The following is a 24,165-nucleotide window of genomic DNA, read 5'->3' as shown; positions in this document are numbered from 1 at the left end:
CTTAAATATTAAAAATATTCCAGAGAATGTAGTTTTAATTTCGTACAATGCAGGTAATGATCGCGAAATTGTTTTTACCATGTCGTCGTTTTGGTCACGTAAAAAAAAAAAAAATTAGGTGCGTTGTCCAATAATTCTGTGTACAATGTTTATACATGTTGATACCACAGTAAACGCGTACACCAACAAAAAAATAATTTAGTAAAGCAGGTTTTGTTTTCGTTAATATCATAGCAACGTACTCGCAGACATTTCTACTTTCTGTTTCACAATACTGCCATGTGATTTAAAGCCAAGGACATTGACCTTGGTAGAGTCGGACTTTTAGTACATGTGATTGGAATGAATGAATGAATGAATGTTTAACGACACCCCAGCACGAAAAATACATCGGCTATTGGGTGTCAAACTATGGTAATGCAAATAAATAAAGTGATGATCAACATCAATATAAAAATTCAAGGTTTAAACAAAAACAGTGTAAAGAACTGTGCAAAAATACAAATACAAATATCACAGAATTTTACGGACACCGAATTTTACTCTAAACTTCAATTTGTGCTGTATTGGCCATTCTCAAAGAGAATGTTACACCCCTGCACCACGGTGAGGTTACAGCACGCGCAGGGGTACATGTGATTGGTTGACAGGCACCTGAAACAAACATACACCGATTTAATTTCAACTCAGTAATTCGAATTTACCAAGTGTAAAGCATGTATTTTTTACCACATGTGGTTTTGTTGGGTTTTTTTTTATTTTTTATGGGTTGCTAAGACTTGAGTTAGTAGTATAATAAATGACGTGTTAACTACAGTACACCGATAATGAAAGTTAATCCTGTTTGTAAAAATATATATTTATTAAAATTGTAGTAAGATATATTTGGGTACAAAACAATAGATGTTGACATTTTCTCTGTTATGACATTATTTGTTTTTAAATAGAGAATTTGCAGGTACATAACATGTATATTATGATATCATGATAAATGTGATAACCCTGTGTCATGTGGTTGTTACACTTTGAATTTGTTTAGTTTAAATGATTTACAAATAGGCCTACTGACATTATTTTTTGTTAGAGTTTTATTAGACATTTTACAGTTAGAATTCTTAATAGCAATACCATAGTTGTTAAATATCAATTCACATGCTTGTGTCCATGGAGAAATCATATCATTCTGCGATGAAGACTAAAATTATTGTACTTGTTTTAAATAAAACAAAATAAGCACAAACATACCAGTTTCAATTCTTTATCCACAAATAGTTAACAGATTATTATGATTCAGAATTTTAATGCAAAATGATATGCATAATAATAATACATAAGAAATCGATAAATGTGTTCATGGTGTTTCGTGTTCTTGTGTAAGACTGCAATGGCCCATTCCTTCATCTTTGAAAAGAACCATCATATTAGTTAAATTAGGATATTTATTTTGAACACACAAAACATTAACGCTTAAGATATTAAATTTAGAAATAATTACTCCTCAAACTTAATCATGTTTATGGGTGCAATTCCTCCCGGTCTCTTGCCTCTAATTCTGATTATTTTGAGGGGTGCGATTTTCCCCTCCTCTGCATTTTGAGGAGTGTGATTTCCACCCCCTCGTAAGCATTTTGAGCAGTGCGATTGTTAGCACTCCTGTGGTTTTCAAAAACGAAGGACTGTTATTGTATACGGTACAATACATACACCTTCCAATCAGACACTTCCTTCTGAAAATATGTGTTTTCCCTGTGCTACCAGTTTATCATTTTAAAATAGTAAATAGTTATGTTTTTAATTTTAATTAATAATTTAACAAAAATATATGAAAAACAAAATTATGTTTTTAATGCCATAATCTTATTTAACATATTAACTGAATGTATATTGTTTAATGACTATTTATGTGGTCGCTGTAACACAAATCAACCTATACATGCATATGCACGGACTGGGTTAGGCAACAGCCCAGCTGTGTGTGTGTGTGTGTGTATGTCTGTGTGTGTGTGTGTTTGTATATATATATATATATATATATATATATATATGTGTGTGTGTGTGTGTGTGTGTGTGTGTGTGTGTGTGTCTGTGTGTGTGTGTGTCTGTGTGTGTACGGTATGTATAAATATATATATATAATATCAGGGTTTCTGCCAGAGGGTAAAATGGGTATTGTGCCATACCCAAAGTTTACTGCAGTTTATTTTTTAAGTTAACCTTGAGACAAAATTAATTACTGATATCATTAATGTATGATTTCCTTAACCCTAACCCTAAACTTAACCCATTTTCTTTCCGGGGGAAGTCCACCATGCCCCTGCTGACTGTGGTTGAATTCAATTCCATAGTGCTATACCCAAAAATATCTTTCTGGCAGAAACGTAGACATAGACATAGACACATGCATACAAACATTACCAGCTTTTTTCATCTGTAATTAATACTTTTAACGAGCTAATATATCAGAATACATACCACAAGAATTACATTGGTAGCACGTGAAGATTTTGACCGCTGAAACCTCCACATTCTTTTGCAGGTCTACCATCCACCATGGCCCTTTGTCACCTGGGGCTGTTTGTTCACATGATTCTTTTAAATGACAGTTAAAGATGCCATCAACTGCTGCATAAAGTTTTGATTCGGTATGTTTTGATGACTGAAATGTAGGCATCCCCCATGCCAAGTTCTCTGTGTTGACTGAAACATGTTAAAGGGACATTCCTGAGTTTGAAGCAATTTTTAAGATGCTATCGACTAACAGAGACTTTTTAACGATTGTAATTACATATCAAATATATCTTTTTGCATGTTAAATTTCATTTTATTTCCTAAAATAAATGTTTTCGTACGTACAAAATTATTTGAAGACAAAATTCAGTTTGGACTTCTTAAAAATATTAAGACAAACAGAAACACATTGAATATACAGAAACTGATATTCTAAACAAGAAAATAAATTTAATATGTAAGTTTAATCGTAGAAATATTTTATTTATCGGAAACATCTTACAATGCAGCAAACTCAGGAATGTCCCTTTAAAGTACTATTTGTTAAATAAAAATGCACTGACATCGTGGCCGTCCACTTAAAATTACACCAAGCAGAATCTTGCTTTTTTATATATCCTCCCCCCACCCACAATCGCAATATAGCAATCTGCAAAACAGATGAAATTTGGCACGTGATTGCAAGTGGTGCTCAAACGTCATCTCTCTCCATATAGAAGTATACAACTGAATGGGAGTGAGTCCAATGTGTTATCTATAAGTTAACAAATACGCTATAAAATAATCAACATCAAAACTTCTACCAGATAAAATATACATCTACACTACAAAATAAGAAATATTGAAACATTAAAATTACCACGTATACTAAAAAGTAATCACTACAAAACCTACATCAATTATCACATACTGTATACACCACAATCTGATCGACAAAACCGTAATACATGAACAAGGCCGTATATCTGCATAATGGTCGAATGGACATTTTACAAAATAGCGGTTGATTCCATGAAACTTTGGTGACACGTCTATGATAGGCGTTTTCGTCACCAAACAGCGTCGCACGAGGGCGCTGAAATCAGTACTTTGTGGGGCCACCACCAGCAGCAGCAATCACTGTGCGACATCTCCTTGGCATAGACTGAATGAGTCTCTGAATCCGGGCATGTAGAATCCTAGCACATTCTTCCTGCAGTGCATGTGACAGTTGCGGAAGCTGGCATACACGTCCGTCCAGTTCGTCCCATAGAAGTTCAATGGGGTTGACATCTGGCGATCTTGATGGCTATGGCAGCACATTAATGTTCTCATTCTGTAGGAAATCCATTGTTACGGCCTGGCATTGTCCTGCTAAAAGAGTTCTCTCTGTCGATCCAAAATGGGAAGCATGTGACGGCGAAGAATTTCATTCCGGTAGCGTACAGATGTAAGGTTGCCTTGTACGAACACAAGTTCACTTCTGCCGATGTATGAGATAGCTTCCCACATCAAAACACTCCTTCCACCGAATCTGTCAACTTGGGCGACACAGTTGTTGGCAAAACGTTCATTGCGGCATCTGTAAACACGTTGTCGTCCATCACGTCGCTGTAAGAGGAAATGTGACTCATCGCTGAACCATACTCGCTGCTTCTCAAGTTCTACCCCTGTACATTCGTGCACAAGCGAACACATAAATGTCGATGCTGACGTCGCAGGACGGGGCCAACATATGGTCTCCTAGCCCGTAAACTAGCTTCTCGAAGTCAGTTACAAATGGTTTGTGCAGACACCATTCTCAAACCAGGTATGCGCCCAGCAGTGTTCGTAGCTGTGGCATTTCGGTGACGCAATTGCAGAACCCGGATGTAGCGATCTTGTGCTGCGGTTGTTATGCGAGGTCTTCCACTTCTGGGCCGGTCTTCAGCTGATTGAAACTGCTGGTACCTATCCCAGAGACATGAAATGGTGCTTTGATGGACGTTCATGTGGCGTGTGACTGCTGACTGTGATTCACCTAACTGGAGGCGGCCTATTGCCGTTTCGATTTGGCAGGCTTAATCTTGGCATCTTGTAACTCGTCTACGTCGAAATGGAAATGAGGCATCATTGCGAGCACTTCAGCTTTAAATACCCATCGTTACCCCAATCTTTTACCCGAGTTTCACTTGCATTCGCTAAAATCGGACCATTTCACGCCGGTTTCCTGCAATTGTTGCACAACGTGCCACAACGTGCGTTAAATTTGTTTTAGGGTGCATTTGGGCATGCTGTTCCATCCCAGGAACATTAACAACCATGGTCATTCAGCATCATTGTAAAAAAAACCCCAATATTTTGTAAAATCAAACACTTTTCTTCTTTCCCTATCACCTATGCGTTTCTTTATTGATAGAGTATATATATATATATATATTTCCCTTCATAAAAGTAACTGCAAATCGCACGCATCACATGACATGCATTATATATTAGTGAAATCGACTTCTATGACATGTAGATACAAAAAGAAAACAAAAGAAAAAGAAAAAAACATTTTATGTTATCTGCATGTCAAATGTTCCCTTTTTGTACCACTTCATTTCGTTCATGTGACTTTGGAGTACTATAGGTAGTACTAAACCAAATGACTCCCGGCTGGGTCAAAGTTCGTCATAGACGCTACCCGTTATCTCAGAAACGAGCAGCTTGACCCTCATTTTTTTCTGATTCACTTTAAGTGTGAGGGGTGGTAGTATTTATATCCGTGGCGTTTATGTCGATTGATACGCTGCAGGTAGGAGTTTTAGCCACATGTGTTACTATTGTCATCTATGGGATTTGCTTTGGTAGTATACACCCTATAGCACATATTACGTGCATAATGAAAAATATTATGGCTTTGTCATTCTATTTAATTAAATTATACTGGTTGATTAATTAGCCATTACTCGACCACGCAAGTTCACAATAACCTTGACCTTGTCCTTGACAATAATCTCTGTACATGGCTCTGAATGGAGTTTGAATCAAAGTTAGCACTGAGGAAAAGTTGGTTTGGCACATAATTCATACTGTAAAGATTTCAATAATTTCTTTATACGTGGTATTTGACTTGCCGTATACAACTGCTCTTAAATATGGTATTATATATAGGCAGCCTGAAATAAGATTTTAATAGCAATTTATTTTTATATTAAAAATAGCATGTGCCAATAGTGGGTTAATGTCTTTAGTTTTCATTAACATTGTTAATTTTTCATGTATGAAATTCTGAAAACTCAAATTTGTAAAGAACTTTATTTTTATTGTCATTTTGACATATTTATAGGGTGCTAAGGTATATTTTAGACAAATTTGTAGTTTTATGCAAAATTTAAAGTACAAAGTACATTTGAAGAAAACGTTTACCAAAAACATAATTAAATTTGTTGTCACTATTGTGCCTTCTGTTCTTATTTGTACATAACAATAAGGTTGTTAAACATATACTTAGATCTCCAGATTAATTGTTTTTCTTAATAATCACTTAGTTAGCTCTCATGAAGAGCATTTTGAGTTTATACTAGATTCAGAACCAATTTGTTTTAGATTTGATTATCTGCCTTGAATTAAGTTGATAATTTATTTTATTGTTAAAGCTGTATTACCTAATGTTACTAGCTAAATAAAATGCTGGATTACAAATTGTAGGAATACATCCAATATACATTTTGTATTCATCTGGATTAGAAAATAATGCAAGAAAATAGATGTTCGGATAATTTGGTCATTTAAAAATAGCTTTTTTCAGTAATTAATAAAAAATAAATGTGTGAAAGCTGCATGATAATTCCAGATATCACACCTATTAAAACCTCCAACTACAGTAGGCTATAAATAAAACAGTCAGGAATATTGGTGGCTGGCAATGGTTTTGATGATTCATTATGAAAATCAGCATGGCCGATGAATTTGAAATTCTCACACCTGGTAACTTGAAGACACCCACACCCAGCATACAGGAATTCCTCCCAACACTAATGTTCAGGACATTACTTGATACAGGTACAGTCATGTTGGTGTTTCCTTCCTCAGACAGTGCATTTTTTTAATACTGATATTTCTTTGATGTGGCTGTTACGGTCTTCATAATCTAGGGGTCAATCAAGTGCATGTGTTTTAATGGAATTCTTTAAAGGGGTAGAGGTACTCTGACTATCTTTGTTGTCTCTACATATATACCTGAGTACACACACCCAACTGAAAGTAAATATCTTCAGGAGTTTTATTTTAAAACATTTTGTTGTTTAATATGACATATTGCATTTGTACAAAACTGTGTGCAATATATATGCCTTTTGAGGTGTAAATTATATTAGGTTGCACTGTAGAAACAACAGTTTCAGTGAGGTTGTCAGTTTATGTCAGAATACACCAGACCCTGGTTGTCATAAAGACACATAGCTGGACACTTTTTGAAAAATTTATGTTATCAGTATAGGTAGTACTAAACCAAATAACTTCCGGCTGGGTCAAAGTTCGAGGTGCACCCAACTTTTGATAGAGAAGTGAACACCACAAGTCCTGTGATTGGTTATAAATGTGAGTGTTGGTTGTAAAAAACAATAGTTTCATCTGGGTAAAGAAAAATATTCAATTTTATTTCATCTAGTACCAATGTGTCATGTAGCCTTGTGCTTGAAACATGTATGGAGTACCTGTAGAAAAAAGTACTTGAATTTTGTGCGGAACTAGAATAGTCATAGACGCTACCCGTTATCTCAGAAACGAGCAGCTTGACCCCCAATTTTTTCTGATTCACTTTAAGTGTGATGGTGGTAGTATTTATATCCATGGTGTTTATGTCAATTGATACGCTGCAGGTAGGACTTTTAGCCACATATGTTACTATTGTCGTCTATGGGATTTGATTTGGTAGTATACACCCTATACAGTTAATTAACTGTTTTAAATATGTAAATAAAAATTACCAGTGAATATATAATTTTATCCCGGTACAATGACCAGATCCCACTTTTTGCTAAAAATTCCTGCCTAGAATGCTGCATCCCAGCCGGGATTTCATTTCCCGGTGATATCCTGGTTAATCCCACCGGGATCCCGGTATATCCCGCTGGGATCACGGTGTGTTTTCCACTTGGGTATTTCTAGCTTACTAGGATGGATATTACCACAGAACATTGCTACACATGTCTGTTTCAACATTCTGCAAAAATCAACAGACCAGTATACGTTATTTTATTCAATTCTAAGACTAATATCTAATGCGACACGTTGCATATTACGTAATTAATTTCTCACAAGATGGCGGTTACAGTGGGTTAGAATGTAATAGTTGTGCCCGTTGTATATCATAGCCGTCATATTTGTACTGTTTTATTAATTAAATATTCCAAAATATTTGTTGATATTAACGAAAGGTGAATTAAAGGGACAGAGTTACAAATATTGTTTTATTTATATATTGGATGATTAAACAAAATCTAACTTATCCAAGCTGCATTTGTGTTTGGCTAAAATTATTAAAAACAAAATATAAAATGACAACAGAACAGAACAGAACAAAACAAAACAGTTCTCTATTTACATTGGAATCACCATACCTTAACACTGGGATAGCTTGAACTTTTCTATTTTTTCTTTTTTTTCAGTTTCAGTAAAACAGCATGAAAAATGCAAAAATTGAATGTCAATTCTATCATATTACATTATACAAAAAAATCGATATGGGATATGGATGACGATAGAGTAACTGATGTAGACTATAAGATTTGGATTACCTATTTTAGTCCCGAACACCTCTAGCTCACACAAGGCAACGTATTGCTCGTGTAATGGTCCTTGTTTTCTTATTCTGACGAATCGGCCTTTTAAAGATGGCCTACAGGGAAACACGGCATACGGAGGAGCCGATCCTGTTTGGTGATGACATACGGAAGACGTCTTTTCAAATGGAGACATCATAACTTCAATATAGAAGTTGTAAAGAGACTCGTCTACAAATTAAAAATTATACATGTATATTACAAAAGCAAAATGATCCATCCTGTGAACTGGCATCGTATATTTAATCGTATACATACATACAGTCAAACTTTGATAACTCCACACGAATACTGTTATTGCAACTGATGACGTCACATCAGTCGCAAACGTTTTTAACAGTATTCGTTAATATTGCCTGAAGAGTGTGGTCATTATTTGACCATACGAAACAGAGCTGTAGCAATAAAACGATGAAGAACTACTGAAGTCTGGAATTATTTAATATTTAATATTACTGCTCCTGACAAGATGAGCGCTCTTTGTAAAACCATTCATCAAAGTTAAATTTATATATATATATATATATATATATATATATACATATCTACATATATATATATATATATATATATATATATATATATATATATATATATATATATATATATATATATATATATATACATATCTACATTTATTACCTACGAGGTACAGCATAACAGGGTTCATATTTATCGTATGATTTCCCTCATGTCACAACTAAATCGTATGTCCTCCTGGCATTGTCGTTTAACGATTGGCTGTTGTATGAGTACATTTCTTTCTGATTGGCCGACATGACATTCCACAGATTCGGCCTACTACTTTCTTCATTCATACATTTTTACTACGAGTGTAAGCTGGTCACGAGCTATTTACGACATGCCGTAATAACAAATACGTGTTTTTAATTAATCTAATAAAACATTAATTGATTATTAATGATAACTTGTATTACATTATAATGTAGTTGTGACACACCAAACACTTAAGTATGAATATAACGTCCATGACTGTTAAAAAATCAATACTATACTAAGGTCGATGACAGTCACTTTTCGCACCCTTGTTTTGACTTCGTACATAATATTGTAAATATAGCATATCTTATCATAATTTCACTTGAAATCCATATTTAGTAAAAGGTACAATTCTTTAATCACAATATTTTCTTAACACACATTCAGGTGCATTGCAATACTGACGTCATCAAATGAACAAACATTACTCCGCCGTTAAGGAAACGTTAGTTTGTATGTAAACTATGACTGGGATGTTCATTTAGCAGGACAGTTCTACGGTAATAAACAGAATATTACATTCGTGTCCATGACAGCCGATGTTTACGACACTCGTGCCTAAATTATTGCATTTCCCTCGCTCTAGCTCCGGAAATAGGATAATTTAGGCACTCATGTCGTAAACATCGCCTGTCATGGACACTCATATAATAATAATATCCTCTATATACATATGCATATAGATATATATATAGATAATTCGATAATCAAATGACGTAAGAATATGCCACGCGGTATCTTTTTTTAATGGAAATTGCACTGAACGTGAATGACATCCTTTTGGATATCCGTACATAAAAAAACCTGCTTAACATTTTTTGTTTTCTGAACGTTTGACAGCTTTCAGTGTAAAGTTGCTATTAAAATGTTTTTGCATACGTCAATTATGGAGTGTCACAATTATGGAGTGTCACGGCAGTATGTTCGCTTAAATGTCAATAAACGTAGTGCTGTGACCTCAAATGATTTACATCTAATTTGCATTTATCAATTTCTGAAAGTATGTGATAAGAAAAATATCACATACTTTGATTACACTGGATATGAAAGCTATTTTATGATAACTCACACACATATATACTCTTAAAAAAAGTAGAGAAATTTAAAATGCAAATATCATTACCAATGATTGCAACAGAAATCAGCTTTCAAAAATGACTGCCTAAAAACAACGTTCATGGCTGCACAACCTAACACCCAAACATAGCCGAAAATGTGCACGTGCAACATGCAGCACATAACCTGTACACGTGGGTAGGGAGTCGTTCGCGATTTTGACACAATATATTTTACCGATTAGTAAACTTTCTTAAATATTCAATAAATGCAATACATAAACACCATACATACTAGCCATGGTAATCTTGACTTCAGTCACCAATACAGCTGCTTCGAGATTTACCATCCAAAACGGGTAGGAATTGTAAATAGATGATTTTGAGTAATCGTTGGGCACGTGACACTTGAAATTGCCGTCAACTGCGAGGCCAGCAACACAATATTCTGGAAATGTTCCAGACTGGAATGCTGGCTTCTTCCAGGCCCAGTTATGGACACCGTTGTCTAAAAATACACCAAGTCATAGGCTATGGTCTACTTCATGGAGGAAGAATGACAAGTAGCAGACTGTCAAGTGCCAGGAAGAGAAACTCAGTGTATTAGATTATATATCTCCAAATCAAATTCAGTAGATCACATTAGTAATATACATAGGCTACACTCATATCCATCATATTAATCAGCATCAGACCATGGGTATAAATAAAATGTATCATAACATCCTTCCCAACATATTATGCATGTAGGTATTAATGTAGGTATTAATGTATCTACGTATGTTGAGCATATAATGTACGTATGTATGTATGTATATATGTATGTATGAAGGCATGTGTATGTATGTTTTGATGTATGAATATCTATACATTGTATGGACATCAGATTTGACTACTATACATGCATAGATATTAACACACTGGCGCATGGGCTAATTCAATCCTGTCTTACAATGGCCTCACAAATTGTCTCATGCCGTTGCTGGGACTCGAACCGATAGCATCTAACCGCCCGCTACTTACAGACATGCCACAATACGTTTTGAACTACTGGGTCATCATCAAAAATGAAAACTCTTTAACCCATCCTAATCCACATACTTATGGTAGTACTAAACCAAATAACTTCCGGTTGGGTCAAAGTTCAAGGTGCACCCAACTGTTGATAGAGAAGTGAACACAAGTCCTGTGATTGGTGATAAATGTGAGGAGGATGGTTGTAAAAGAAAAATATTTTCATCTGGGCAAAAAAATTATGCAATTTTATTTCATCTAGTACCACTGTGTCAAGTAGCATTGTGCCTGAGACATGTATGGGGCACTTGTAAAAAGAGTACTCTAATTTTGTTCGGAATTAGGGTAGTCATAGACAGTACCCATTATCTCAGAAATTAGCAGATTTTTCTGATTCACTTTAAGGGTGAGGGGTGGTAGTAATTATATCTGTGGCGTTTATGTCGATTGATACGCTGCAGGTAGAGTTTTAGCCAAATGTGTTACTATTGTCATCTATGGGATTTGATTTGGTAGTATACATCCTATAGCACATATTCAGTGCATAATAAAAATATTATGATTTTGTCATTTTATTTAATTAAACTATACTGGTTGATTAATTAGCTGTCTCTCGACCCTGCAAGTTCACAATGACCTTAACCTTGATAATAATCACTGTACATAGGATTTGATTTGGTAGTGTACACTGTATCAATGGGGCCTACAAGCCACGTGGTCGAAGTTAGTGATATGTCCTGAATTCTTAATTCACACTGGAAATATTGTTAACACAAAAACCATATTTTTTTGTATTATTATTATTACATTTATAAATATGACATTTGGTATATGTTATGTATATTAAGAAGACAGTGTATCTTGTTTAAAATCATTACATTATTAAAATCAAACCAAATGCTTTGCATATTCGTCTTGGACGACGCACATTGTAAAATCTAGCATACCCATTTCCATTCCTTTCACTTCCACTTCACACAACGATAGGACATCATCATCTGACACTGGATGTACTTTTCGAATCCGAACAAACCGTCCTTGCACTGATGGACATCGAAAAGAGGCAGATGTACCAATTGCTGATATCTGGTGGTGGCATACAAATGTCGAATTCTCGGTATTAAGTGTCTGCATTACTTCAACAAAGAAGTTACGAAGATGTGTTTCTAAAATGAAGGAAACATAGAGAACATATCATCAGAATCTACAAAACACTCATTTTGCATTACACGAAACATTCTGAATACAAGCCGAATGTAGTTAGTTTTAATACCTGGTGATAAGCAATAGTAAAACAGATGGATTTGTTTTGTTGATGTTGCAATTAACTATGTCGGATATATCTTAATTTTAACGACAAAAGCAGTTTGTTCCTGTCGAGTCCATTAGCATGGTTTTGCATTTTATTTTACTTCTGTAATCAGAGAGAGAGAGTGATGAGAGAGAGAGAGAGATTGAGACACACACACACACACACACACACACACACAGAGATAGAGTGAGAGAGAGAGAGAGAGAGAGAGAGAGAGAGAGAGAGAGAGAGAGAGAGAGAGAGAGAGAGAGAGACAGAGAGAGAGAGACAGAGAGACAGAGACAGAGACAGAGAGACAGATACAGAGACAGAGAGATAGAGTGAGCGTATTACCAGTGTGTGTGTCTGTAGCCATTATTATACATTACGAATAACAATTGTGGATCAGGTGATCATAATAATTATTTTTATTCCTAATATATGATATTGATGACACTGAAATACACAAGGATAATAACCTCTTTATTATACAATCTCAAGCTTAAAAAAACGTCTTTTTTGTAAAGTTTATCCTTAGCTATAATTCCAGTCAGCCATTACTTGATATACAAATAACGTACGAAAGTTTTTTGTCTGATGACTATTAATGCATACGTCAATTCTGAAGTGTCTGTACGTTCTCTAACATGTCAAGAAAGGTTTGTTTCAGATTTAACTTTAAATAGATATTTAACAAAAACATATTCCATTATCAACATAGTATCACTGTACAAATCAGTTCAAAGTATGTTAGGCTTCTATGATCCCTATCAGGTGCTCGTCCTTAGGAAGACTGCCACTTCCCTAGGATATTCACTCCCAAGACTAGGTTAGCAATATACAGAACTTCACATACGTTGTTTTCGCTTCCTATTTATGGCACAAGTTTATTTTGTGGAAGAATATATACCACGAGACCACGTAGCGGTCGAGTGGTATGTTCTTTCGCAAAATAAACGAGTGCAATAAATAGGAAGCGAAAACAACGTATGTGAAGTTCTGTATTTATTACACACCTTCTTTCATGTTTTACAAGAACGGTTTTTAATTTAACGTCATAACAACTTTGTTAAATCGATGATCGAAACTCCTTTCATGGATTTGCTTAAAGTTAAGAATCATACTCTGCAGCAGCCTTGTATAATGTTTCAAATACGATGTGACGTAATTTTGAATCATATATGACGTCAGTAAATAAAAGGCGCTAACTGCAGTAAACATTAAAAGGGAATTCCCCATTTAAAGGTTCCAGTCCAGACTGCATATATGTGTAATACAAAATAAATATATTACACAGTTTGAAAATATCTTTATCACTATATTAAGATTGAATAGGTATGTAATAAAACCAAACTTGCACAAAATAGATTTCAGTGGAATATTTACAGGTATGTCATGGACGCATGAATCACGGTAAAAAAACCACAGTGATGTTATGAGGTATTTGCATATTATTTTTAACGTCAAATTTGAATGAAAAAAAAAACTGTTCTCAGAACTGCACAAAGCAGAATCAAAGGGACAGTTTTATCAAGGTTGGGACTGCCGACATGAAGCAGTCTTGCCTGCTTTAACTATATCCTCAATACTGGTTCTATACTATATTTTCTGTGATGAGATGCACATTTCAGCACCCTCCACCTGGATCTACACTTGATAATTATAAACTCCAAAGTGACACTACCCACCGCAACAGTCCTGGCGGTTGAACAGTTTGACTTCCGAGACCAGTATCGTCTGCTCCAGATCCACCACCCACGTGGGCTCTTTGTCTTTATAGCGTGTTTGAGAGAAGGAAATTTTGCAATCGTAATTGCCATCTACAGCAAATTGAGCAGGTCTATGAGCATATGTAGATGACATGAATGCAGGCTTTCCCAAGGCCCAATTGTCAGAATCACCTGAACGAAATAATGTTACATATTAAGATTTAAAATGTATAACATTGATTAAATCATTCGTAGTTTACCAGAAAATCCATCACGTAATGTTTCCAGTAATGTTTTAAGTAGGGATTTGAACTAAACAAGTAGACAAACAACCAATATTGTGTAAGATTTACCAAGGGTAAACGATTTTCGAATTGTATGTCTGGCAAATTAATAATTAAAGAATCAATATTATATATATATATATATATATATATATATATATATATATATATATATATATATATATATATATATATATATATATATATATATATTTCACACACACAGTGGTCTTACTAAAGGAGCACATTTGAAAGCAGTCGATCTGGATAAAGCTTTTTTTAATGGGTTTTTTTTTAATTATGCAATATTATTTAATAAAAGCACGACTACAAAAACGTGTTAATAAAATCAACCTCAAACTTATAATAGTCTCTTTTAGTGCGTCAACATTTAAATGCAATCAGTAACTTGTGCAAATATGTGTACAGTTTGTTTATTTATTTATTTGTCTGTTTTCTTTCTTTCTTTCATTGTTTCTATTTTAATTTTCATTTGTGGATAGTGTTAAATTAATCAGTGTAGATTATAGAACTGATATTCCATTGTCGTATCCTCTAATAGTAGAATTAACTGTCCATCAAGTTAATTTCTGGGGCATAATGAAAACAATACCCAAAAAAAATAACAGTGATCAGACAGATAATTATCAATTAGGGCTTAGTTCAATATTTAAAAAAAAAAAAAACTTTTTATATATTGGTACAATTATACTTGTGGTTATGGATGTATCTTTTCGTCTATGGTCCAAATATGAGAATAATAAATCTGGTTTTGGAAATTGATCCTCTCAACCCGAAAAAAAAAGATTTCATTGTTTTAAATTATTAAATTATAAATGAATAATAATAATAATAATAATAATAATAATAAGAATAAGAATAAGAATAAGAATAAGAATAATAATAATAATAATTTGTCTAAATTACATACGTTCATAAATTTCGGAAATAAGATAATAAATTATTCAAAATAATTGTCTTTCAAAGAATGAAATTGGTATGGTTGTGAAATAAAATGAACAATTTCATGTTGGTGACATCATTTCACTACTTGTGCATATTTGTTGAAATGTAATCATGATTGATATATTCATTACAAAGTACAAGAAAGTAAGGGGTACCCAGATGCTAACATATTTCAAAACAATATCACATATACACGATGAACATCATACTACGCTATGCGTCTAAAGCTGCGTTGTTCTGCGCCTCATGCGTTAACAAAGTGTTAAATGCTGTATCCTAACCAGGCGCGTGCGACTCGAGCGATCTTTGTAGAAATAATTGATTTCAATTGCAGTTTGAGCTAGTCGAGCGCGCGACACAATACCGATAGGAATTGTTTCTGTTTTTTTGTCGCGCTACACGAGCGTCTAAAATATATTAACCAATCACAAACAAGATTATTTCCCCAGTACATGAAAATGGAAGATGAACAACTCATCCATCTCGTTCAGAAGTTACCAGTACTTTACGATTGTTCTTTGTCAACGTACAAAGATAACAACAGAAAAGAAAATGCCTGGAAGAATATTGGAAAAACTCTAGGTTTACCTAGTAAGTAATGTGTGTGTTTTACTAATAACATGCATGTATAAGCTTCTTGGAAGGTCCAGTCCTACCCGGGGTGGGGGAAGATGAGCAGCCCCCCCCCCCCCTCCAAACACAAACACAGTGAAGAAGATGTTAATGTTTTGTTCATTATTCACAAATTAACTGTTTTATTAAAAAATACAAAAGGGATGTTACATGAACATTTTTAAAATCACTATTAATAAGGGGTAAGGCTGGGACTGCTCAAGTGTGGGTAAGTGGGGGGGGGGGGGGCGCCCAGGGATGACCAAATACACACAGCCCTGATACTACGCTCAAGTGGGGGTGAATGGGGGTGGTGGGGGCGCCCAGGGAGGACTACAGCTAATCTTGACACAAATGAAATAAAAACAGAATTACAACGTATTTTGTTTGGTATTTATTGAACAATTGAAACAATGTTCGTGTTTGTTAAAAATTCAATTAGTAGCATTTATCTTATTATTTTGCCATGCAACTCGCCCCTGTTCGGATGTAAAGTATTGAGCAAATCGATCCCTAACCAAAAATGCCTACTGAGATGCTCGATTGCCCCCAAATTGTGACACACTTGCAATGGTTGTGTCTCCTTTATCCCCAGTCTTCTCCTGCAACCACGCCTCGTTGTTTTCACTGGGCTGCTGTTAGTAGTTGTGAAGAAGGCAGGTGGCTTCAATAACGGTATCCACTTTTCTTGGATCCAATGTGGATCTTTGTGTGGAAGATTCTCCATCTGGCAGTAAGAATTCCAAACGCATTTTCCACTATCCTGCGTGCCCTTAATAAGCGATAGTTGAAAATTCTTTTGTCGTCAGAAAGGTTGTGTCCAGGATATGGTCTCATCAGGTATGTTTTCAAAGGAAATGCTACATCACCTACAATAACATATGACATTTTGCCCAGTTCATGTGCACCTGGAAGAAAAACATCACCTCGTAAATGCATGCTCTTGTCTTCCATACCGTTGCCTATTCTTGAATTTGAATAGCAGCCAGCGTCACTGGTCCTGCCAAAATCCCCACACTGTATCATTCGAAAGCGATAATCGCCATCTACAAGGGCCAAGAGAACAATCGAGAACGTCCCCTTGTATTTAAACAAAAGGGTTCCAGTGTTTGATGGTGATTGGATGACGATGTGCTTCCCATCAATGGCGCCTATGCAATTGGGGAAATTCCAACGTTCTCCAAACCTATTAGCAATCTGTATCCAATCCTGTTCAGTTAATTTAGGCATAAAGATATTGACAAGGGAGGTGACAATAGCAAGGCATGTTTCCTCGATTATATTAGACACTGTCTCTATTCCCACGCGGTAACTGTAGGCGAGGCTTGCATAGGAATGTCCCTGTAGCTAAGAATCTGTGAAAATAAAATGAATATTACATTTTAGGTGATGAGTGCAAACTACGTTGGAAGAATCTCAGAGATTATTATGTTCGGAACTTGAAAAACCAGAAACGACCCAGTGGACCAGGAGGGTCAAAGATGTTGAAGGAATGGAAGTTTTCTCAAGTCATGAGTTTTCTGCAACCCCATGTTCAGTTAAGGAGGTATCCATAGTACATTAATGATTTATATAGAGAATATAACTTGATTAACACAAACACACTTTATACAGCATAAAGAAAGGAAACACTATTAGTATGGTGACAACTTATGTTTATATATGTAGGGCTAAACCTTACAATATTATTATATTAACAGCTGCAGTGTAAACAAGGAATACATTACCAACTTCATAAGCCATTAAAATATTTTTAAAGTGTATTATTGTCACGGGGATCCTATAATACCCGTAACTGAATGAAACACGATTATCAAAATATCTCTCCTAACTGTATATCTATTAGATCTCTCTGTAAGGGGCGGTTATACCCTAGTGTAGCTCGTCTAGGTATGATCAGAGATACGATCTTATATAAAGTATATATAATATAGTACGTTTAGTTCACTAGAAAACACAACAAAAACACAATACACTTTGGAATCTGTATTAACCTACGCTGACAAATGTACAGCCGCAGTAGTTAATTAACAACAACAAATAATAACAACCCAGAACTGATCACTTAATTAGTTAATCTCTAGGTGTCTAGTTTACACCATATGCTAATCACTTCACCGTGACACAACACCCACACGTGTGATAATTGAGAAACGCTTCCAGGGGAACTTAATTAATAATGAATTACAACTCTATTCCTAACTGGTTAATTTTTAATTAACCCTTACTACTCATTCAGTAACGTGTGATAATTGAGAAACGCTTCCAGGGGAACTTAATTAATAAAGGAATTACAACTCTATTCCTAACTGGTTAATTTTTAATTAACCCTTAACTACTCATTCAGTAACCTTGTAACACAGAATTAATACTAGTACCTATCACAATAAAGACAATAACCTACAGTTTACCTAGGTCCTCTAGGATGACTGGCTAAGCTTTAATAATTATTTAGACAGTGAGCCTACAGTATTACTGCGTCAGATGACCGGCAGCACTGTCTAAATAATATTGGTATAATACAGTATTAAAATATTTAAAGTCACATCAATCACATCATGGTTATACACAGAGCAGAAAATATATAATTACCAGTCCGGACAGACTAACGTTCCCCCTGGAAGCCTTCCTATGTTTCTCCCTGCGCTATTTATCATAAAACCCAAATATCGCCTGGGGGTACATCGCGGTCCTCCCCCTATCAAGTGATATTTCCACAGCGACCACGCTGGCATATTTTTCTTAGATGGTCAGACTTACTGTCGCCAGTTACTAGAGATTCCATCTAGAGGTATTACGTAACTACTGGCCACATGGCCTCCGCACCTGGGCTGGGTGTGTATTGAGAACTGCACACGCCCCTCTAAAACAATTAATATCGCCACAGGCATAAACAAAATTAAGAGCATGTTCCGTCACAATTATGTAAAACAAACAATGTATATGTACACAAGGCGGCGTTCAAAAGACTTTTAGTAAAAACTATTAGAGCGTTGTCTCTAATTATTATTTAAATAATTCATTTCATTGTTAACAATTAATGTTTGTATTTATTTTGTAGCTCTATAAGTAATCTGGATCATGTAGACAAGCAAGGGGAAGATGAGCAGACTACATTCAGTGATGATGAACAGACCGAAAAAACAGGACAAGTGGAAGACGAAAGTGACTGTGACAGTGTGGTCACAAGAGAGTGTGCATCCAAACCAATCCAGTGTAACGTTAGTCCAAGTCCAGTTTCAACCCAGAGTTTGCCACTTTCACAGGCAAAACCCAAAAGGCGTAAAACCAAGATAGATGAAGTGGATGAAACGTTGTTAGAAATACTCGATACGCCTGAACCATCAACCCAGCCAGTCCAGGATGATGTTGACCAATTTTTGCTTAGCTTGGGCCCCACTGTAAGACGATTACGGAAACGCACCCAGACTCGTGCAAAAATACAAATTTTGAATGTACTGGATGAGCTGGAGGCCATGGATGAGCTGGAGGCCATGGATGAGCAAGCCCAGCAACAGAACCAATGTCCGTTCCCGCAACAGACTATGATACAACCTGAAATGTCTTATGTCCAGAATCAACACCAAGCCTATCAACAAAGTCGTTTTCCAATTCAGCCAAGCCACTTTAACCTAAATGCTGGCCAACCTCAGCTTCCAGATAACGACAGCGGGAAAGTTAATTACCAAATGCAGGACAACCCCACTTCCTATTATCAACAATTAAATAGTAATTAACTAATATCAATGTCATTTGTGAGAAAAATAAAAATGAAATGTTTCTTTTGTGTTCTGTGAAATGCGGACAACAATGTCAACTTAGTAAAGGAAAAGGAATTTAAGATTGTATTTCTATTCACCTTAATGTTATAGCTAGCCTCTGTTTTGGTTCGATTGCTTTTTTGTAATTGGTGTTCTGCTTTGTGATATGAGGGCCAACTAAATTCAGCAAACATACCATTTGATTTGCGTTAATCCGGAAATATCGCTGGAATCTCTGACTGTCCAACACCAGTTCACTCACCAAACGTTGATATTCTCCGAACTCAGTCGTTTTTGCGTTAATGGCATGTACTCAAATTCGCTTTTGCTTTCTACGATAATGTCACAGGAGCAGTAGAACTGCAGCACTGCGTCTATCAATGTGCATGTTTCTACCTGCAATGTTAAAGATGGTACATTAGGTAAAATAATGTAAAAAAATATTTTATGTAAATCATTTGTATAATAAACAAGGATAATGCTATATTTCACACAGAATGCACTCATGTCCACATGTGCAATACATCTAGGCGATGAAACGGCTATCAATTATTGCATGTTGAAATGCATATCGTAGATATATGAAATTTATCCATAATATGTACAACCCTCCAACACTGCCCTACATATACAATTGTTATTTTTGAATGGGATCCAGTGTTACAATACAACTATATTTACCATTGGTAATGTCATCTTATAACTGTATACTGATATCCACAGGTAGCTTTGCATTAAGATGATAGAACATTTTAATACATACCCTGATAGGTTTAACTTGTCTTCAGTGGTGGATCAAAGTTTCAAAAATGATACTGTCGCTACGGTCACGTCTGGTTAGGATATAAATAGTGTTGTGCATTCGACATCATAAAAAAAAAAAAGTTTCATCTGGGTAAAAAAAAAATGCAATTTTATTTCATCTGGTACCACTGAGTCAAGTAGCATTGTGCTTGAAACATGAATGCGATTCCTGTAAACAAAAGTACTCGAATTTTGTGCGGAACTAAGGTAGTCATAGACGCTACCCATTAACTCAGAAATGTGCAGTTTGACACCGATTTATTTTCTGATTCACTTTAAGGGTGACGGGTGGTAGTATTTATATCCATGGCATTTATGTCGATTGATACGCTGCAGGTAGGAGTTTTAGCCACATATGTTACTATTGTCGTCTATGGGATTTGATTTGGTAGTATACACCCTGTAGGATGACTGCCACATTTACAGCATGCTCATGCACAGGCACCAAAAACCTTTCTACAGTTTCCGTAAACACAGTGACAGGGATGTCTCAATGTGCATATGGATGTGAAGAGAAGAATATTTCAAGCAAGAACTGGAAACGTTTTTTTTACAAAATAGTACCCAAATTATTTTGAGTTCGAAATTTTTAATGTTTATTATTTTAATTCATTGCACACCTAAATCTTGTTAATTTTAGGTGCAAATACCGAAACTTGGGACAATAACAATTGGTGTACCTGTTTTGTACCCTTTCACTTCGACTTCGCACAAAGCAAGTGTATATCCTGGTGGAAGCGGACTATGTTTCGTGATTCTGACGTACCGCCCTTCCACAGGTGGGTCACACAAAATTGTTTTATTCGTCTTGACGGGCTCTACTTGTTCATGACATAAACTTGGCCTCGGGTCCGTAGGAAACTTGAGAACGTCAATGACGAAATTCTTAAGAAGTGTATCTAAATATTAGAAACAAGAAGGAGACCAGTATAAAGAGCATTGATCTATTATAATCATCCTTAACAGGCCAAGTGCTACGGGTTTTTCAATTTGTTTTATTATTATTATTATTATTATTATTATTAATTATTATTTAACCAAAAGGATCCAAAAGATCTGAGAAGATTTTTGTATACCCTTAAAATATATGTAGTTTATGGAATGGGAAATCTATTCTGATTTAAAAATGTTTTGATGTTATATATAATAAACCAAATACTTTGAATATTTGTCGCTGACGATGCACAATGTAAAATCTAGCATACCAATTTCCTTTCCCTTCACTTCAACTTCACACAACGCAAGGAAATCATTGATTGATTGTAAGTGTTCCTTTCGAATGCGAACAGCCCGTCCTTTTGCATATGGACACGCAAATGACGCAGATGAGCCAATTGGTAATCTCTGGTAGTGGCATATAACTGTATCGGTTTCAGTAAAACGATTCTGCATAACTTCAACATAGAAGTCATGAAGATGTGTTCCTAAAATAAAGGGAAAATATACAACATATCATTAAAATCTACCCAGCACTCATTTTGTTTTACATGATACATTCTGAATACAAGTTGGTTGTAGTACTTGGAGATATGCAATAGTAAAACATATGCTCTTTTGTTCTTGTATGCAATTAACTTTGGTGGGTATTTCTAAATTTGAACGACAAAACCGATTTGTCTCTGCTCTATTCATTAGAATGTGTATGTGCAATGTCGAAAAAAACGTCTACTGTATTCCTAAGTACACAAACATGCATTATATGAATAGAATAGAATAGAATATATCTTTAACGACACCCCAGCACGAAAAATACATCAGCTATTTGGTGTCAAACTATGGTAAATGCTAACAAATAAAGTGATGATCAACATCAATATAAAAATTCAAGAGACAAATAAAAACAGTGTAAAGAACTGTGCAAAAACTACAAATATCGCAGATAGATAAAATTAAAATTTAGAATAAGTTTAGTTTAGTTTAGAATAAAAGTATTACGTAAATATTGAGATTTGCCTCAGGCTAGGGTTGGTGTGCCCTATGCTGATTTTAAACATAGTATTAACCATTTTATCTTTTCCACTTGGCAAAATGATTGGGACAGTGCGGTTGCGAACTTGACCCTTTCATTTATCTTGAAGAAAGTTCCTCTCTAGAAACTAGAACAAACATATATTTGTTCTAGTTTCTAGAGATGAATGGATGAATGAATGAATGAATGAATGAATGAATGAATGAATGAATGTTTAACGACTCCCCGGCACTTCTTGAAATGAATACACTCCAAAAAAATGTGGTGGAGGATCTTTCTTCAAGATAAATGAATGGGTCAAGTTCGCAACCGCACTGTCCCAATCATTTTGCCAAGTGGAAAAGATAAAATGGTTAATACTATGTTTAAAATCAGCATAGGGCACACCAACCCTAGCCTGAGGCAAATCTAAAGCAGACTTAGCAGCTGAATCTGCCTTTGCATTACCCCTGGTGCAAACATGACTGGGCACCCAACAAAATACAATGTCACACTTTCAAATCACCATCCAAGTTAAGGAATGGTCTGACTTCATGTTTCGTAAAGCTTGGAGACACGAAAATTAGTAGGTGAAAATAATAAATTTGGATGCTATCGAATCTTTTATTTCTTCTCAAGCTGAATATGAATTACAGAAATGTCATTTCACTGTGAAAATCTGAACTAAACTTTACTTTCAGGTTTTCATATCAAGAATTTCTTCATTTAGTATGACCATTAGGCCTACATTATTATTATTTTTTTTTTTCTTTCAAATAAGCCTGATACTTAAACCTAACCATGTAAGCTGTATCATATTATAAACACTCCCAGTCTCAATAGTGTGATGGGCCCCGTTCCACAAACCAATCATAGCACTAAGATCACATTAGGTGAATAACTATATTATGTACTAAAGGTGATCTCAGTGCTAAGATCAAATTAGGTGAATAATTATATTATGTACTAAAGGTGATCTTGGTGCTAAGATCGCATTAGGTGAATAACTATATTATGTACTAAAGGTGATCTCGGTGCTAAGATCACATTAGGTGAATAACTATATTATGTACTAAAGGTGATTTCGGTGCTAAGATCGCATTAGGTGAATAACTATATTATGTACTAAAGGTGATCTCGGTGCTAAGATCGCATTAGGTGAATAACTATATTATGTACTAAAGGTGATCTCAGTGGTAAGATCACATTAGATGAATACTATATTACGTACTAAAGGTGATCTCAGCGCTAAGATCGCATTAGGTGAATAACTATATTACGTACTAAAGTGATCTCAGCACTTAGATCACATTAGGTGAATAACTATATTACGTACTAAAGGTGATCTCAGTGCTAAGATCGCATTAGGTGAATAACTATATTATGTACTAAAGGTGATCCCAGCGCTAAGATGGCATTAGGTGAATAACTATATTACGTATTAAAGGTGATCTCAGTGCTAAGATCACATTAGGTGAATAACTATATTACGTACTAGAGGTGATCTCAGTGCTAAGATCGCATTAGGTGAATAACTATATTACGTACTAAAGGTGATCTCGGTGCTAAGATGGCATTAGGTGAATAACTATATTACGTACTAAAGGTGATCTCGGTGCTAAGCTCGCATTAGGTGAATAATTA

General features: G+C 35.2%; 1 protein-coding gene across 1 annotated transcript in view; it reads right to left on the bottom strand.

Moving 5' to 3' along the window:
* The window catches only part of LOC121376881, a 151,773-nt gene that overhangs the window by 7,098 nt on the left and 120,510 nt on the right, over positions 1 to 24,165 (bottom strand). Inside the window, exons 27-33 of the mRNA XM_041504667.1 lie at positions 21,779 to 21,997; positions 21,254 to 21,472; positions 14,126 to 14,338; positions 12,094 to 12,312; positions 10,428 to 10,640; positions 8,253 to 8,468; positions 2,473 to 2,697 (exon numbers count right to left, since the gene is read on the bottom strand). Of these exons, the coding sequence (XP_041360601.1) occupies positions 2,473 to 2,697; positions 8,253 to 8,468; positions 10,428 to 10,640; positions 12,094 to 12,312; positions 14,126 to 14,338; positions 21,254 to 21,472; positions 21,779 to 21,997 (1,524 nt within the window). The remainder of the gene's footprint in view (positions 1 to 2,472; positions 2,698 to 8,252; positions 8,469 to 10,427; positions 10,641 to 12,093; positions 12,313 to 14,125; positions 14,339 to 21,253; positions 21,473 to 21,778; positions 21,998 to 24,165) is intronic.

This window comes from Gigantopelta aegis, chromosome 7 (genome assembly GCF_016097555.1).
Source record: "Gigantopelta aegis isolate Gae_Host chromosome 7, Gae_host_genome, whole genome shotgun sequence".
Lineage (NCBI taxonomy): Eukaryota > Metazoa > Mollusca > Gastropoda > Neomphalida > Peltospiridae > Gigantopelta > Gigantopelta aegis.
The sequence above is the reverse complement of the archived record's forward strand: the minus strand, read 5'-3'. Positions and strand labels throughout refer to the sequence as shown.